At 37.5% G+C, this 19,407-nt stretch overlaps 1 protein-coding gene across 1 annotated transcript; it reads right to left on the bottom strand.

Annotated features, from left to right (window-relative positions):
* Nucleotides 1-68: 68 nt before the first annotated feature.
* On the bottom strand, nucleotides 69-19,215 carry ZWILCH (zwilch kinetochore protein). The gene is made up of 18 exons (XM_072402608.1): nucleotides 19,094-19,215; nucleotides 16,281-16,332; nucleotides 15,765-15,860; nucleotides 15,563-15,678; nucleotides 14,775-14,977; nucleotides 12,180-12,259; nucleotides 11,301-11,450; nucleotides 10,280-10,351; nucleotides 9,924-10,017; nucleotides 8,833-8,892; nucleotides 6,192-6,293; nucleotides 4,907-4,986; nucleotides 3,806-3,962; nucleotides 3,420-3,448; nucleotides 2,488-2,624; nucleotides 2,094-2,189; nucleotides 812-930; nucleotides 69-172 (listed from the first exon to the last, which is right to left on the bottom strand). Exons 1-18 carry the CDS (start codon nucleotides 19,144-19,146, stop codon nucleotides 81-83), a joined length of 1,788 nt encoding a protein of 595 aa, XP_072258709.1. The 5' UTR covers nucleotides 19,147-19,215; the 3' UTR covers nucleotides 69-80.
* Nucleotides 19,216-19,407: the final 192 nt, after the last annotated feature.

Genomic DNA, 19,407 nt, shown 5'->3' on the forward strand with positions numbered 1-19,407 from the left:
AAGTAGCAGAGAATTTCTAGTTAACATGAGATATTTGAATTTATATGGGACAATTTGTCCAAGAGTACCTGTGTGGAATCTCAGCAGAAGCACACTTGACTGCAGCTAACCTGGGCTTGATAGTAAGCAACATCCTCATTGTCTGCACTCATTGTCATGTCAGTTTGTAGACCTAAGATTAAAAACACAATATATTTGAGGGTACATCACAGCTTTTAGGTGTACAGGAACATTAGCATTAATGGGAGTTCAATCCAAGTTGGAGAAATTCATACATGACTAAAACTGCACATTGTAATACAGCACGGATGCCCTGACTCACATTCACAGATCTAAAAACAAGACATATGTTACTCATTCAGGGTTCCAATTGTCCAACTTCTTTCTTAGTTCCCTTGCTGATCTTTTGAATGTGTCACTTTCAGAAATACAAGTTAACAAATCACAAATGTTCCCTTCCTTACAAACTACTATTCTGCTTGTAAATTCCAGGTTAGAGACTCCTGAAGCCAAAGACAGTCAAGCAACTAATTGTGTAAATAACTTTAACACTATGGCTTAAAAACATTTTTAAAAATTGAAAGAGTGTACCAGTTTTGTAAAATATAAACATTTTCCACCATTTTTAAACTAGCTTTAAAACTAGGTGTTAAGCAAAATTATCTTTAGAAGTATTTGCAGTATAAAGCTGAGGAGTTGTGGTTCAGTCTATCTCCGGTACAACCAATTTATTTGTCTTGCTGCTCTTACTTCATCTATATTGGGTCTGAAAAATCCACACTATAAATTATGTAATATGTTAGCTGACTACCTGAAATATCGCAAGATAAATGGTCTACGGGTGGCTTGGAACTAAGTTGCCATGTGGTTTTTACTTCCTTTTGCCCATGTCCACTGATGATGTCCAATCTCCATGTCTGAGGGTATGAACTGCAGGAAAACAACAAATACAATAATTATACCTGAAATTATGAAACTATCATAAATAAATATCAAAGACCATAATGGACCATCAACAACTCTCAGAAACAAATATAGCAACAAAAAAAAGACAAAGACTGAGTAACAGAAGAATAAAAGTAAATTAGGCTAAAACCCCAGTTACATTCAATATCACATATTGTCACTGTGCGACGAAAAGCCCAATGTTAAGCTGAGCTCTGTGCAAAACCAATAGGTGGTTGTTTTACCTGCCTGTCGATTTAGTTCTGAGATGTATACAGCACAGCCAGGTGGTTGACAACACTCACAGTACAAAAATACAGTAGTGTCTTCTCTCCACCTCAAAAAGATTATGTTTTACTAGCTATCAAGTTCTGAGATTTACATAATTCTGCCAGGTTGAAGACTGGAATTTTTGTTTTCTGTAATTAAGCAATACAGCCGGGTTACATCCTTGACCTTATCGGCATTGAAGGAGAACAGCAGCTTATTATACTTCAATTCTCCCAGTATACATCCCACCGGATTGGTTTCCAGTGCTGTCCCTACTTCTCCTAGTGTAAATGTTCCTGTACAGGACATTACAAGATGTGCAAAAGACAAATTTAAGGAGCATAAAATTGCATTATTTATGTCTATATTTATAACTGCCCTAATGTCCCTTTGATCCGTACCCAGAACATTTTTGTTTCTACGGCAGATGTTCTTGACAATACTTGGCAACTTTGCATATGGACAAATCTTTCTGATCACAATCTATAATTTAGGTACGTAGAGAGTTTACAAATAGCAGCTGTGTGTACAGAATTCACTAATAACAAAACTGACACTTTAGAGCACCGAATCCCCAGGGGAACATAACTTTCTAGTCCTCCTGTAATAACCATAACACTAGGAATGGCGATTCTGTCCCTGTGGAAAGGATAGTTTAGCGGATGGCTTGATGGTCTTTAAAAATCAGTACTAAGAAAACAATCCATTAGTAATTTAGGAACCCCAGAGAAATTCATTAATAGATGTCTACATATATAAAAGTATAAATGTGAAAAGATAGCAAACTGTAAGTATAGTCTTGTTTCTGTCAGTAGAAATGAAACTAGCATATGTGAAAACATGAAAGAACAATACATATCATGAACATCCAGACTTACTTTTGGTAGAAACTGCTGATAACAGTTGGTCTGATTGGAAGTTTAAACACATGCTGCTCGTTCCAAGGGTTCTCCTTGTAATGCTTAAAACAGATTCTGTGCAGGAAGAAATATATAGACTTATTTGTCAAATATGAACTCTGGGCAAACTCCAATAGGATATTGTGGTTTTTAAAATTCATAAAGCTGTACTGCACATCAAACACTGCTTACAAGCACTCTCAAAGCTAAGCCCCCAACATCCTTTTCCTGTCTTGTTCACTTGGTGCAGGTATCACATCTAGCAATGCTACAATTATTATTACTAAGGTATCAGGAGTTTGGAATCAATTTTCTCATTTAGTTTTATAATAACGTGAGTAGTTTGTTATTTTCAGAGTCTTCAATTACTTACTGTGTAAGCGGAAAGAGATTCTCATGCTCCAGGCTGAGGAAAGCATTGCAATGCGCTACTACTTCCAGCATATGATGCAGTTTTCTGACACGATGCACCTGCTCCTGCAGATCTACAGATGTGCTAATGAAGTAATCCTAAGGAATACAACAGAAGTGCAGAAAATCACATAGTATCTATACAGCCTTAATACTTCTGATCTGTTATACATCTACCTAGCAGTCTATAGGGCTTTACTGTGCAGGCACTGTTGGATGCAAACAAAAGGAAAGGAGCCACAAATACAGGTAACCTTTGTAAGTGTGAATCTGTGGGGAAGGGGAGCAAGTCATTTTGAGTCAGGGAGGTGGGACAAGATAACTGTACTTCATTTGAAAGCACAATTATGTTTTAGGGTTTGGGTCACTAGAATTGGCATTCAATAATCTGCATTTATGGCTCATTACCACAGAAAAGTTACTGCAAGGTACTAACTGTGGTGCTAATATTTTTGAGTGGCACCTCTAGGCACTGATAGGTTGGTTGCAAGGCACCCTCGCAGTGAGGCATTACAAAGCACATGCTGTACACAATGTGTACAAAGGTGAACTGCATATTCCGAATGAACTGGTTCCCTTAATGTGCTATAATGACTTGCACATCATTATTGCACATTACTACACCTTAATAAATAAAAAGTTTTTGTTCATATAGCCTTTAGTTTTTTACTTTGTTATTGTGTTACCACATCACATTTTGAATTGTAAGTCTGCATAAAAAAATCCTCTTACCTTGAGAGTGTATTAAGTAAAACAAAGAAAAGTTGGCACAAAATGCCACTACTAAAAAGACTTTTGAAGTCCTAGCCTTCATAAAACCAATACATTTAGTAATACTGACTTAATAGCAAATTCAACTTTTTTCAAGGTTTGCAAAAAGAACACTTAACTTACCAAGTAATTAAAAGTTGCAAGTTCTCGACCTGTTGACAAGAAATCTTCTGTTAGTATATAAAATAAAATGTGAATTTAGGAAGAAATGCATGCAGTCCACCTATCTTTTTAGGATATAGGCAGTAAAACCTACTGGTAATATAAACGTTGTACCAAATCACAGGAGAAAAACTATGGTCCTCTTACCATTAAATCGAATACTCAAAGTGGTGCCGACAATGACCACTGTTCTGGTTGGTTGCTGTAGTTGAAGACACTATCCTAAACATAGAATTCCTAAAGGCATTTTGATGATGAAATGCATTTAGACCAATGCCATTTCTTTTAATAACATACACCATTCCTTTATTCCATTCATAAAATATAAAGGTTTTCTCTATACTCACCTATAAAGGTGTTCAGGTAATCTTTTTTCATCTTGTCTAGGCCAATCTCAAGTAGCATGCGGATAGGTGTAAGGCCTGAAAGAGGGACACTCTGCATCTTCCCATGATATGATTGTTGTATTAGTTGGCTCAGGGTACTGTTGCTACCACGATGAATCTGCAAATGGCAAGATCTGCAAACTTACATTCAAAGCAGGAAAAGATGACAAAACAGACACCAACTTCAAGGACTCTACCCTACTTAGAGATAGGAAAAGGTAGATAGAAATGTCCCTGCTGGCAAAGGCTCACCCTCTCTATTTATCCTGGTCACCAAAGTTATCGGACCAGAAAATGATGGAGAGTCTAAAATTTTACAGCTTTTGTTGTACCAGTGGTTTTATATACATGTTTTATTTACAAATGTTGCATTTTGCAAACAAATGATAACTTACCCAAAATGCATGCATTTTGGTCAAGGAGCAATAAAAGAAGAAAACACAAAAGCTAACACAAAAGAATCTGTTTAGTAGCTTGAAACATTGCTATTTTTTTACAGAGTATTTGCATTTTAACTTAATGCCAAAGTATTCTCCCCAGAAACTTTAAGCTTGGTGGGAAGAAGCTGTAGGCAGGTGGGAACCCCTGTTGTGACCCAACTATTCAGTAACCACCCAAAAACAGCCAGGAGGTCACAGAAAAGTGCCTGGGATAACACTGTGCCATGTGTTTGGCTTGCTTTCCTTTTTTTTTTAAAGAAATATATTTGCTGAATATTCCAGTATAGAAGCCTTCGATGTACATGACTTGTCACACTGGAAAATGGAGTGCAATTCAGATTATATTACTTTGGGTCTAGGAGGTGCATTTGCCTGCAACAGTCCAAAACAGTCGTTTACAGTAATGTGTCGCTATTGAAACAGACAGAAGTCTATCTTATAGGCACTTAAAGGAAGGCAATTCTGAACTTTGATGGATTTCATGTGTCAATATAAATGAAAGTGCAAAGCACAGACAAAAAAATACTTCCAGGTAAATTGCCTTCTGACAAACACTGGCCTAAGATAGCCATACACTATGCAAAATTTTTGATTGGTTAGATGGAAGCTGTAATATGCTTACCCAAGGGTGCACTTCTCCATGTCTCAGAGCCTGGATGACCAGAGAGAAACAGGTTACAACATCTTGGTAACAGGAGATGGCTTCATAAGAAAAGCAAAAAAAAGGTTTTGTTAACATTTGATTGAAGAAACAGTTGCAAATGGCACAGATTAGTGGTACAAAATATCACAATAGATCAATAAAACAAAAAGGTAAAAACAGTATATTATTGCAAAACAAAAATGATAAGTATTAACCACCTGGGCGTTACACTGATGTCTAGATTTCTGTACCAAAAGCGGTACACTGTTTTTCATGATTTTTTTTTTTATTGTAGACCTGTAACTTACAGAAATATGTCCGAACAAGGGTCTAGTAGATATCATGAATATAAAAAAAGTTTGAAACACACAATCATGTAAAAAAAATTACTTTTAATAAAATAAATAAAAAACACAAAAATCAGCTTAAACAAGAATACATAAATAAATCAAAAATACTGAAAATGCAATAATTCGGTAGACTGTATAGTAATATATTTTTCTAAAACACCTCCCTAGTGTGGTAAATTTTAAAACAGAGTCCAACGTCACATACCTATAGACAAAACCACAGAAATATATTTTGTATTATTTTGTATTGGATTGGATACAGGACTTTGTATTGAATCCAATACAAAATATTTGATTTTCCCGATACGACCCCCATCGACGGGCGCATGCACGAAATATATACAATTATATATATATTATATAAAGATTTCTTTGTTTTGGACTTAATACAGCTTTTTTGTATTGAGTTCAATGCAAAGTTATTTGAATTTCCCGCCCCGCCTCCAGCACCGACGCATGCAGCAACGTCACCGGGAAACCCCGGAGATCGTCACAGCACTCGCCAGGAGAAGAATGAAGAGAGAAGACGTGTCAGGAGGAGCTGCGGGGACCGAGTAAGTATTTTCTTTCAGTTGTAATCCGATTGTCATACAATGTATGACAATCGGATTGCAATATAACGTTTGTTTAACCACCTGACAAAAGTTCGGGTTTAACACTTTTTGAAAGTGTTTTTACCCCGAACAAAGGTCAGGTTTAATGGCCAGGTGGTTAATGATACAAAGGGTTTTTAGGTAGCATTTAGGTAGAGAAGAAGAGGTAGAGTCACTCTCTGTGGTAAAAAGAAAATTATACCTCCTGCTTTTTTTTTTTGTACAGTACATGTATAAAAATACATTTTTTTAGAAACACACTTAACTGAACTACATTGCATTTTATCCTGTCTATATTTACATTAAAAAAGTGCCACCTACTATTCTTCATCTTGCACCACAACATCTCAGCAAAGTCCAGATCGCCACGTTCTGAGAGAAAAGAGTGAATGGAACTTTCTACTTCTGCCGCGTCACTCTTTACTTTCTGTAATATAATAAGCACAATAAGACTCTAAAAAGGCACAAACATTTCTGTTTGGTGGAATAAAACACCAATGTAAAGGAAATTACATCTCAAGCTTTTATATTTCATGACAAATAAATATATGCAGAATTTTGTTTTTTAAGGTCACATTCCGTTATAGACACTATGGGCCTGATTTATTAAAGCTGTCCAAGGCTGGAGATGATACACGTCATTTGCTAGCAAATGTTTTCAATCCTGGACCAGATGCATTCCAGGTTTGCTGAATCACCCAGATTCACTGATGAAAGTGTATCCTCTCCATCCTTGAGCCCATTGAGCTTAATTTATCAGGCAAACCTGAAATGGATTTCTTGAAAATAATTCCCTATTAGTTGGCCAATATTTTCAATGCTGAACCAGATCCATTTCAGGTTTGCGGGATCACACATGATAAGTCTATCTTCTCCAAACTTGAAGAGTTTTAATAAATCAGGCCCAGTGACTGAAAGGGTTTTTTTAAAGAAAAAAAAGTGATCAGATAATTTTATCTGAATGAAAATACTTTACACAATATTTATGTACAGAACCCATCTTGGGTAAATAGATGGCTTTTAGTGACCAACAACTGGGAGCAGCAGAACCAAAAAGTTTCAGGACGTGACAGAGGATGTTGGAGAAATTGGTGATAAGGTTGGTGATAAGGATGTTGGCCTTAAATGGTGATAAGGTATGGAAGTGCCAGTGATACCAGCAATACAAAGATCTAATTTGCCACTGAAGAATGGAGTTCCCAGCCTACACCAAAAGAAATTGAAAGCATAGGCTTTATACACTATAGAAGGATGGAGACCCCAAGTGCACCTCTAAGATAATGCTGAAGATGATACTGTAGGCTTAAGTCTTTTATGCTGCTGTATGCTGCCATGTCTGCAAGATGCTTGAGGTAAAGGTTTGCACATTACTGAAGAATGGGGGCCCTAGTTATGCAATGCAGGTATATGTCTTATATGATACTAAACAAAGTTAATTTTTTTCGGGAAACTTTCCTTAAAGCTACTTGGACTTCAGAGCTACACACCTATATATAATAAAAAGGGTTGCAATAGGTTTGCTCACTTACTGTTTTGCAGGCACTGGACACATGTTCAGCACATGAGGACCTGATCTGCAGGTTCTAAAATACTTACTGGTTGTGTCAAAACTTTCTCCCCCCTACACTGCTCACTGAACATTCCTATGGCCCAGTGAGTAAGGCCAATGTAGAAGAATAGATTATGATGTGGGGGAAGAAGCAGGCAAACATGGATACTACTAAGTGATTGCCCTTTATATATGATGACAGCTGCCAGTTGCTTTTTAAAAGTAACTTGTATTAAATGAACAACAGAAGCTGGCACTGCATACCCAAATATGTGAACTTGGACTATTACTTTTTTACTAGTTACAGCCTAGGCAAAGATAACAGGGCTACTTGGACTATTGCAAGTCTTTTTTATTTTTTCTAACTGTGAAACCCATCATTTTCAACCAGATGTATCAAGGAATTTTATTTAGAGAAACAGCAGGAAACTGTAAGTCTATGTATTAAACAGATATGACTTTGCCTTTGTAAAAACTATACAAACTTGTTTTAGTTATTACTTTATTTTGCAATAATTAGCCCAATATTTGTCCTTTCCCCTGCCTATAAACACCCACATATCTATAGCATTACAGAAGTACCTAAAACATTATATAAAGATGTAGGGAAATCCAATATAATTAATATTATTATTATTATTATTATTATTATTAATAATAATATTATTATTATGCAGTCATTAATATCCATGTTTCTAAGTTTATAGGTATATATTTACCTATATACCTTGATAATAAATAATTCCAATGCCCGTTGTATTTCTACTATCATTGGATTATAAATGACAGCTAAGCCTGGCAATAAATGTGTAATTACAGACAGCTATGCTCCAGTAGCATGACCTGTATAGAGAGCTAAGCTTGTAGCACCGTAATGGTTAACAGTAGTCAGCACAGTACTTAAATGGCTTAGTCCCCTGTTTAAGAGAAATACGTATGAAAAATGCCTGAAAGTTATTAAGTGTCCCCATCCATCATGTATGCTGAGAGAAAGGTACATACATAATACATGAGAACAGCAGAATGACTGGGAAAACATTTTATCGAAGCCGTTTGAATATACCCTTCAAACCTCGAGAGTAAATCCTCAGCAGTCTACGAGCAATAGACCTCGACAAGAAACTATTTCCCCTCGGGCCCGCTTGTTGTTTCGTGGCTTTCTATCAATTTTTATTTAGGTTTCCTTTTTATTTTTTGCACCCTGGGGCAAAGCTGCTGAATTGAGCAATTGCAATGTGCATCACTCAGTGTAATTGCCATGTTTAATAATTGGAATATTACTCCTGAGTATTAACTATATCAGCATGCAGCTAGAAGAGAAAATGGCTTTGTATTATCCTTGTCAAACCATACACCCCTTCAATGCCATAGTAAGCTATGCACAAGTTACACTAAAATTAACTTCAGGGATACTTGCCTCTGCGTCTTTTTTAGGTGGAGGATTATTAACTCCATCCAGTTTATTCTTTAGTTCTGAAACAAATTAAATCACAGCAATGACTTTTAAGAAACAATTCAGACTAATCAAGTAAATTTAAAAAACAGTTTCTTTAACAAAAGTAAAATGTTTATTAAATACTTCAACTAAAAATTGGATGTACTAGTTACATTCCAGTTGCACATAGAAATGTGGCTGTAGTTCTAACCAAATTCTAATTTTTCATAATTTTTTTGCATCTGAACCTGATTCTGTGAAAATGAAGTCATTAACATTCACTGGCAAACAAAAAAACTGTAGTAGACTTTTTCTGGGCTGGCCTATCTAATTACCATCTAATTTATCTAATTAACTACCAACATGCCATTGTTCCAAATCTTTTGGCATCAGAAGAAGCCAAAACAGCTAACTGGTACTTAAAATAAAACAAAAAAGAAAGACTATGGAGTCTGCTTTTTTTTAAAAAATCTGTCCTTGGGACAGAAGATCTAAATGGTCTGCCAGTGCCCTTGGAAACTCTGCAAAAGGTCTTTTCAGGTCAGTGTACTACACTCTACTGGACCAATCCAGGGGAAAGCATTGTACGGACTCAAGAAAGGAGGCTAGAACATCAGCAGCTGCCTGCTGACAGACAATACTTAAAAGTGAAGTGTTGAACTAGCAGAGGTGACCAAGTCTTTTTTTCAGGCACTGTTAGAAACAGATCAAAAAAAGTTTTATATGGCTCTCAGAGCTGAAGTAGAAAGGCTTTCTTAATTCTGTTTAGTAAGAAAAAGGCTGTGTAGTCCATACAACACCAAACCCTGCAGAATGGTATCAACATATAGCAGTAACCCCTTCTACAGCAAGCTAATGAGTAGGAGAAAATGATAAATTAAGGCCCAAACACTAATGGAAGTTAGGGAGTTCCCAGCTCCTGGTCCAAGGTCACAGAAGGTAATACTGTGGTGGATTTCATCAGTCTGGTAATGTGATCAAGGACAGGTAAATGTTTTACTGACTGCCATGGTAGTGAACTGGCAAATAAATTAAAAGATACAGAAATGAAACATGCAGATATAAATACCATTCAAAAGCTCTTGCACTATCTCCACAGCGGACTTAGATTCAGAGGTCTCTGGCCACTCTGTTACCCCGGTTCTTAATCCTTCAGACAAAACCTGACAGAACGTCAAATTTACAAACTTTCTTAAAAAACAATAAACAAATTACTAAGGCGAAGTGCATAAAAATATACTTATTATTTAAATATTTTACCAGCTCAGAGCTGATGTTGTTTGGTTTTGAAAAGGACAGATCTACAAGTAATAAAGTGGATAAATCTATTTTAAAACATGCAATAGTGATAAAGCAAATTACACTTGTTAACTGTGCATGTGTTCCTCTAGTCTGTGTGTAAAGAAAAAAAAAAAGGATATCTACCATTAAAAATTCAAGCTCTTTATATACAGGGTAGACAGGACTTCTGGGATCGCCAGACTCCACCATGATATTCTGTAAAATAAAGAATAAGGATGCTTGTTGAACAAAAGAAAAACACAGGGAAAGCATGGTGGATTTTCATTCAGCACATCTTTTGATTACTGCAAAGCTTATCTTAAGCACGTTGGTGCTAACAAAGTAATTTCCCTCTTCTTTACCAGACCAGTTTTAACAGTTCTGTGACATGTTTGCTTGACTTTAAAAATCTTGTTAATTTATGCCAATCTTTATTTTGTTTGTATATTCTCAGAAAATTCATGAGGATGTGTGGAAACATTGCATGTTCTCTGGGCAAAATTACCATGCCACTTTACAATTTACACACCGTCTACTGCAGTGTTTCTCAACCATAATTAACTTGGAGGAACCTAATGAAATATCCTCCAGGGAATCCCTACTATCATTACTTTTTCCACAAGTCACAGTACATTCGTGTAGTGGTCAGTAAGAAGAATGCCTCCTGCATTGCTAGCCAGTAAGAAGAATGTCACCCTTACAGATAGCTAAAAAGATGAGTGGTATCTGTTAAACTGACCTGAGAGGCACAAACTGCTCATTGTTAAAGGAACCCCCAGCAACCTCTGGAGGAACCCTGGTTGAGAAACACTGGTTCAATGGTACAAATGGACACCACATTTATAAAATGTGCAAAGCGACTTTTGCAGCAGTAACTGGGATAAAAATTCTTTCAACAATTGCTACTTTGCAAAGGTATTGGGAAACTGTCACAAACGCTTAACTAAAATGGTATCAGAAGGATAATGAACCTTTATATTACATAACATTATGTAATATTACAATAAACCATTACAGACATCTGTTTTCCAGATCAAAATATCTATTTCAATGTTAGCACTGCAACAGAGGTGTTGAATGAACCAATTTTTCCCCAACAGCACATGGCTGACATAGGATACCTTTGGAATATTGTGTTTTATTGACACTGACTGATATACCATACCAGTGTGGCAGCAGAGGTTAAAGGTGGGATCTGCAGGATCTTGTCCACTCCATTCCAAACAAAGTCGACTGTGACATTAGTTTGTGATTCGATAATAGAGCTTTCCACTGAGCTAAATAAATCATACTGAGCGAATCCTCTGGTATGCATCTGGTAAGGATAAAGAAAGCATAGTAAACACATAAGTGTTGGCTCCATCAGCCTTAAATGACAGCTTATTAGAACAAATGTTTTACTAGATTTACTACAAATTTGCCCCATGAGACAATGCAACATATGGCCTATGGTAATATGTCTTGTTGTGTGCAGATTTTTTTGAATTTACATATACGGCACACAGCCATTCCCATTCTGTGTGCAATCCCCAACTGAATGTCTATGGTACACCGTGCAATCTGACTGCCATTGCCTTTCTGTGTGCAATCCCCAGTCAGCACCTGAATAGACAGCATTACTGGGTTACAATGCAGTTTCGAGTTCTGGTATTAAAAAAGTTTAATCGGATTCAGAATATTAGTCAGGATTCATCATCAAAACATCAAACAACAGCTCAAGACCCCAACATTTGACTACCAGGGTTACCTCGTCCCACAGGGGCCATGATACTACATAACCATAAAAAGAGGCCTAATCTGCCCAATAAAGGGCTTTATATTAATATTTGCACAAACAAACCATACACAAACATTGGGAACTTCTTTGCTAGGTGAAAATATGAGCTTTTCAAAAGACAGAATTTGTCTGTTCTATTTAGAAAGCAGCCTTGTAAATATATATCATATTCTACCCAGGTAGAAGAATTTGTAAAAAAAAAAAAAAAATGAAATGTATAAAAGTGAAATATCAAAGAGTCCACTTAGTAAAATGATGAGAACTCACAGCAGATGAGTGATGTCTCTCTTTGTGTGATTTCTTCAGGGTTTCTAGGCTGGGGAATGATGTTTTGTCTGTAGTTGGGCCTGTGAATAAACAACAACATTAGTACAAGAAGCTAACAAAACCCCTTAATTAATATTTATGACAAATTTACATGTGAATTGCATACAAGCCATTCATGAATATAAAGTGCTAAACCAGTGGCAATGCATAAACCTTGCTGAGATAATATATTGGAGTTCTATGATTACACACTGGACTTCATATTATATGTATATTATGGTCAAACCAATGTGCAGCTGGTGTCCGCTGATGTGTTTGCAGAGCTGACCTGTGATGTGCATGACAATCTAGGGAGAAGGGGAGGACAGAGGTCCCGCACAGAGTTCACCCAAGACTATTTTAGAACACCGAAGCTTGGCATGATTTTCCCTTAATAATATACCCTTTTTCCAATGTAAGGTTTTTCAAATCAGGACAAAAAATGTGTTTATTTTATCTGGATAAAATTAAAATCTAACATTTAAATCTGTAAAGTAACTCAACAGATTCAATGGTGTCATTATTTATTTAACAAAGATGAAGCCAAAAATGGAGAAGCTGAGTGTAAAAAAACAAAGTACACCCTATGACTCAACAGCTTGTAGAATTGTCTTGAGCAGCAAAAACTTTATATATTGGTTTTCAGTATGACTTTATCAGTCTCTCACCACATTGTTTTGGAGGAGCTTTGGCCCACTCTTATTGATACATTGCTTTAGTTTATGGAGGTTTGTGTGCATTTGTTTATGAACAACTCTCTTGAGGTCCAATAGGGTGGAGGTCTGGACTTGGACTAGGCCCTTGCAACACCTCGATTCTTTTCTGTCGCTGTGCTTGGGGTCATTGTCCTGTTGCATGACCCAATTTTGACCCAGCTTTAACCAAGTATTTTGATTCTAAAATCCTTTGGTATAAAGAAGAGTTCATGGTGACTCAATGACTGCAAGGTGCCCAGGTCCTATGTCTGCAAAACAAGCCTAAATCATCATCCCCCCCATCACTATATTGGACAGTTGGTATAAGATTCTTCTGTTAATATGCAGTGTTTAGTTTTTTACAAACTTAGGTCTGATTTTGCATTAGGTCAGATGCAAAATCTAAGCCATGCTACTTTTAGAGAGAAAAGGCTTTCTCCTGGCAATCCTTCCAAACAAACCAAACTTGTTCAGTTTTTTTCTAATTTTACTATCATAAGCTTTAACATTTAACATGCTGAGACCTGTATGACTTGAATGTGAAATGTAGCTCTTAGGCTTTTTTGCTATTTCTCTGGGCATTGCTCAGTCTGACCTCAGTGTATGTTTGCTGGGATGTCCCATTCCGGGAACATTAGGAACCCTATTGAGTATTTTGAAATAATGAATAAAATTTTCCTGTAGAATGATGGACTTCACATTGTTTTGAAATGGCCTTACAACGCTTCCCAGATTGATGGACAGCAACAAATGCTTCTCTATGATCATTGCTGATGTTTTTCCACCTTAGTATTGTGTTAACACACACCTGAATGCTCCAGACCAGCCAACTGCCAAGAGGACATAAGGTGGCCACATTTGCTGGTAATAAATTCATCAAGAGGATTTATTGAGCAGCACTTGGCTGCTACTTAGCACCTTAATACTTATGAAAGTAGTAAGGGCATCCTTAATTTTTACACACACTGCTTCCGTATTCTTTTTTTGTTAAATAAATATCAATACAGTGTAACGTTTAATGTGTTCTTGTCCACCTGAGGCTGTATTTACCTAACTAAAAGATCTGCTACTGACCAGATTTCCTTTAATCATGTTCCGATAAGCAGAATTTTAAAATTTAAAAATGCTGTGCTTTTTTTTTCTCATGATTGTAGGTAAAGTCAGCCTGAACAGGATCCAGACGGGGCTCTGTGTCTTGCTGGATTTGTTTTTTGCACAGTTAGTGCTGAGTGAGGTAAGATGGGCCAGTGTGTGCAGGACAAGGAAGAGTGGCAGGGTCTAGGGACAAGAAATGGCTCTTGCAACCCAGAAGCAAAGTTACATAAGCAACGCTTAAAGCAGGCTAAAAAGTTATTCGCCGCAAAGTAGCTACGGCCTTGTATTTTTTATTAAGGGACCCACTGATTTCTAGCTACACAATGCTAACTGACATGGTTCAATTTTCCCCACAGGTATTAGGACTAGCACATAGAAAGAGACAAAAACACTAAAGTAAAGTACTTACAAATTTAATTTGAAAGCATACAGTTGGAGCAAAATTACTGCAGAGCCATCTACAATAGTTTTGTCTTTGCTAGACCTAAAAATACTATTAAACAGAAAATGTAGCAATTGACAATTTACAACTGCCAAGGTCTGTAACAGATATATAAACTTATAGAATATAACAGTCATACACTATCTGAATATCTCAACTGACATCTGTTTAATGAACACATAACAGGGCAAGGATAAAATAAAGGAAAATCATTTTAAACATTTTAAATCATTTCCACCTACTTGATTGTACAGATTAATTTGAGTGAAATCTGGGAATATAAGCTGTATTCAAGTCTCCAGGTCGCATAACAGTATCACATACCTGCATAAGTTACTTTATGGAATGTCACTCCTGCAATCTCATTTCTGCTAGTTTTATTAGGTTCGGCACCAAGCCAACAGGTTCCTTCTGCATCCGAGCCGTCACACCGCACCCACAACTGGGGTAATATGTCTACTGGTTTCCCATTTCTCAATTCACTCATGTTGGGGTTGTGTGTCAAAGTGTAGCTGGAAAGTAACTGCCTACGAAGAAATAACACATTGACTACATTCGTTTTACAACTAATATTATGTTAATATTATCAGTAACATCTTTCAATATATTATTAGTGTGTGCAAACCAATGCGATGTAACAGTAACATATCAGTGGAAATGACCGTATATTTGAATTTTTAACAACAAATAAAAATTTGCCACTGAGGTGAGTGAGTTAGTACGGCAAGTTAGGCACAGAACACTGTTTAATATTTTTACAGACCTAGACCATTCAATAAACATGTGTATGATCATTGATAGGGATTGAGCAAGACAAACATCAGACTGAATAAAATGCAGTGTTCTCCCCAGCCTCTTTTAACTGGGTGCACCACCCGGCACTTTTCAGTAACCACATGGCTGTTTTTCTGTTTTTAGGCGGTTACTTAAATGTGGGGTCACAATATAGGGGCTGCCACCAACCTACAGCTTCTTCCCACCCAGCATAAATAAAGTCCTGGGGACAATACTGAAAATGACAATACAAACACAAGCTATTCTACAGGCAGACCATGTACCTTTAATCAGATTAACAACAAACATAAAATGTGAGCCTTCAGGAGCATACATACCTGGCTTTCATGGAGGAGAGTGGCAATGGCAGGCAGGATTCCTCCACAGGGCCATTAAAGGAATGGCTGTAGCTGTTCTGGGATTCATCCATAATCTCATTTTCTGCCTTTAAAGGCTGGAAAGAAGGAGTATTGTAGATCAATTAAATTTGCTTATTGTTCTAAAACATGAATACAGAGAAAGTTTGTCATGATACTGTACCTTTCCCTCCATAACAAAAGCAATTTCACTTCCATTCCAGAAACCTTCCAGTGCCTTGCATTGGCCTGGACCAACCAAATAAACCTGCAGGTCATCCTTGGAAAAAAAAAATCAAAGTTGGAAGCATCACTATTAGGACATTAACATGTGGGTGCTTTATTCTGACTTACAATATATTACTATTAATGTCATTTTCTTGGAAATATTTTATGCATATTTGCAGTTGGTAGGGACAACCCAATTTAGTATCAATAAGTAACTGCTAGGAAGAGATGATACATCTGAATAAACTACCTCAAACTCTATTCAGCTTGGTGTTAGGTTTTTTGAATATGTTGTGAATGTTCATTGACAAAAGGTGCCTTAAAAATCACCACCAACGTTTGCTTGTATGCTTTCTATTCTATGAAATGTATTGATTGACGTGAAGCTTGAAGTTATTATTATAATTTTTCACAGTCTGGTGCTATATAAATGAAAATACCAAAAAAGAAAAAAATCAGATATCACATATACCTTATAGATAAATGGGCCTGGCTGACTTTCCTTCTTCACCTTCTCATAGGTGCTGCAATGAAAAGAATATTGTTACTGAACTGTTTTTAAATTCTGAAGTTACAAACTTTCCCCGGCAGAATTTACCACACATCCCTAACTTAAAGGTGATCTGGGAGGTCACCAATATGAGACCTGCCTTTACTAAATTAATTCCATTAATGGCTCCATGGATGACACCATCATACTGGCTTCAGTACCTAATCCAATGTTTCTCAACCAGAGTTCCTCCAGAGATTGCTGGTGGTTCCTTGAGCAGGTTGTGCCTCTCAGGTCATTTACCACCGATACCAATGATCTTTTTGGTTAGAGACCAAAAAGTAAGAGCGACAATCCCACTGGCAAGCCATGTAAGATGTATTCTTCCTACTGACCACCACACTAATGTACTGTGAGCTTTGGATATAATAATTAAGGGGTCCCTCTCAGACCTAAAAGTTATTTCAAGGGTCCCCCCCATTTAAAAAAAGTGGAAATAATGAGTTACTGAACAGGATCATTTATGCAGCCACTGAAGTCGAAAGAGTCAGAACTTTTAGGAACTTAAAGCAGAACTCCAGTTTTACCTTGTGTTTTTTTTTAACATTCTTATTGCTTCCTCCCCATCCCCAGATTTGGTATTCATGTGGAGACCTTTGGGGCTCATCCTAATTTAGCCTTTTTGAACATTTAAACATGAAGAAACCCTTGAAATAAATTTTAGGTCTTAGGGGAACCCCTTTTATAAATACTATATCCACAGCTCACTGTATTCTAGTGTGGTGGTTAATTGAAAGAATGCCCAATACATTGCTATCCAGTGGGAAGAATGTCACCCTTACAGATAGCTAAAAAGATCATTGGTGTCAGGTGGTAACTGACCTGAGAGGTACAAATTGCTCATTGTTCAGGAAATCCCCATCAACCACTGGAGGAATCCTAATTGAGAAACACTGCTTTAGATGTTTCCTCTCCCCCTTTAGATCATGCTTCATTTCCAGCTGATGGAATACAAGCATCATTAAGGCTTGGGGGGGTAACATCCATACTGTCGTGGCCCGGCTGTTATATATTAGCTGGACAACTAACTGCTCCTCAATGCACAGCAGTGTCACCTATTGCTGTGACATGTGGCAGACAACTCCATCCCAGAATTTTTTTTTAAGCTGGGGAGCAAGAAATTATAAGGGAGTGGAAGCTCCTGTATTAAATTATTATTATTATCAATAATAAAAAATATTTATATAGCGCCAACATATTACGCAGCGCTGCACATTAAATAGGGGTTGCAAATGACAGACAGTTACAGTGACACAGGAGGAGAAGAGGACCCTGCCCCGAAGAGCTTACAATCTAGGAGGTGGGAAGTAGTGAGGGTTTTAAGAGACTGAAAAAGACAGGTAGGCAAGTTTGAAAAGATGGGTTTAAAGTGCTCTTTTAAATGAGCAAAAAGTAGGAAGGTCGAAGAAGACAATTCCAGAGAGTAAGGGCAGTGCTGGAAAATTCTTGGATTTGTGAGCCAACTTATCAGTAATGGCCAGGTGGTGACTGAAAAGTGCCGCGTGGTACGCCCATCAAAAAGGAGCTTGGAAGAACACTGCTCCATCTCATCCTAAAAGTGCCTTCCTCCTCCTCCGCATTGGATACCTTTACCCGGGGACAATGAGCACCATAGTTCTCCCCAGAGGTTTTTAGCCAGTTGCTCCGCCCGGCTGCCTTGAATACTCCGCCCAGCTCTCGGCAGCTCTCATCCTCGGATGCACCGATCTCAGTGAGGCTGCTCTGTGCCATCTGTAGGATTGCTGGGATGAGAGGTGAGCACACACAGTTCAGCCTTCATGTGAAGGAGACACAAGCAGCCCCGCCCCCATCTCATACCACAAGCTCGGATTTCTGCCTGTGAAATGTATCCACCTCTATCTCTGCGTGTGAAAGGCAGTAAGTGCTAGGCACCTAGGATTGGTAACAGGCAGTAAGTGCTGGACAGGAATGTGTAACAGGGCAGGGAGGCCCATTTTAATGGGCAGAGTGTTTTATGTTCTAATGATGCTGTAGTAATGGGATTGTAGGGGGGGAATGTGCCCGCCACTTGCACCTATATTTTCAGTTTTGTACCCCCACCCTAAGAGAAATTGGGCTTCAAAGCGGACAGTAGTTTCATAGGTATAGATTTGTGACATTCCAAAAAAAACATGCAGTTAGGTTATTTGTCTCCCCCCCAAAATTGCCCCTAGACTGTAATAAAGACATATGACTGAGGTAGGGACATTAGATTGTGGGCCCTTAGAGGGACAGCTAGTCACATGACTATAGACTTTGTACAGCGCTGTGTAATAATGTTGGTGCTAAAAAAATACTGTTTAATAATATTCTGTAGTTTCATTGGATTTTTCCCCAAATTTTCACCTGGTGAGGTTTTCACCAATCATTCTATACTGCACCCAATAAAGCAGTAAATCTGACATTCCTTCTAACATTCCTTTATGGAGAATATTCCAGTGTTGTGTGTTTCAATAGCAGCAACTGATTCTCCACCAGGGAATGTTTCAGTGAATGTCCAATTCACAGCTTTAAAAAAGGCAAATCTGATAAGTGTCAGAGGCCTCACAAGGTAACCATAGTAACCAATCTTTGCAATAATGTCAATCAACGGAATGATGAATACTGATTGGATGCTATAGATATTGTTGTCAATGTAAAATATTAGAGGTTTTTCTTTTGGTCCAAGCTGTATATTATTTTGTCAGATGATTTATTTTACTACGGTCATATAAACAGACACTCAGCCCTCTCACCTACTGAGGAATGTATGGAGCTCAGCAGCCTCCCTGTGCCGGTCCTGCCACATCTTCCCAGCACAATCCAAACTACGCGGGCTTCAGCTGTCAGCGGGGTCACCGCCCCGGAAGTACAACCGAGGTCCTTCTGACTGGAAACCCAATATAACATATCAAAACAGCAAAATTATTTCCCTGTATATTCATTCTCAATAAATATCAGATGTTAGTCGTCAATTTTTTTGATTTATAAAAGTTTATAAAGTATAATAATACGTCACACCTAGTGTTATCACTCACACTAGATTCATCCGCGAAACAAATTAGTTCCT

Source organism: Pyxicephalus adspersus, chromosome 2 (genome assembly GCF_032062135.1).
Source record: "Pyxicephalus adspersus chromosome 2, UCB_Pads_2.0, whole genome shotgun sequence".
NCBI lineage: Eukaryota > Metazoa > Chordata > Amphibia > Anura > Pyxicephalidae > Pyxicephalus > Pyxicephalus adspersus.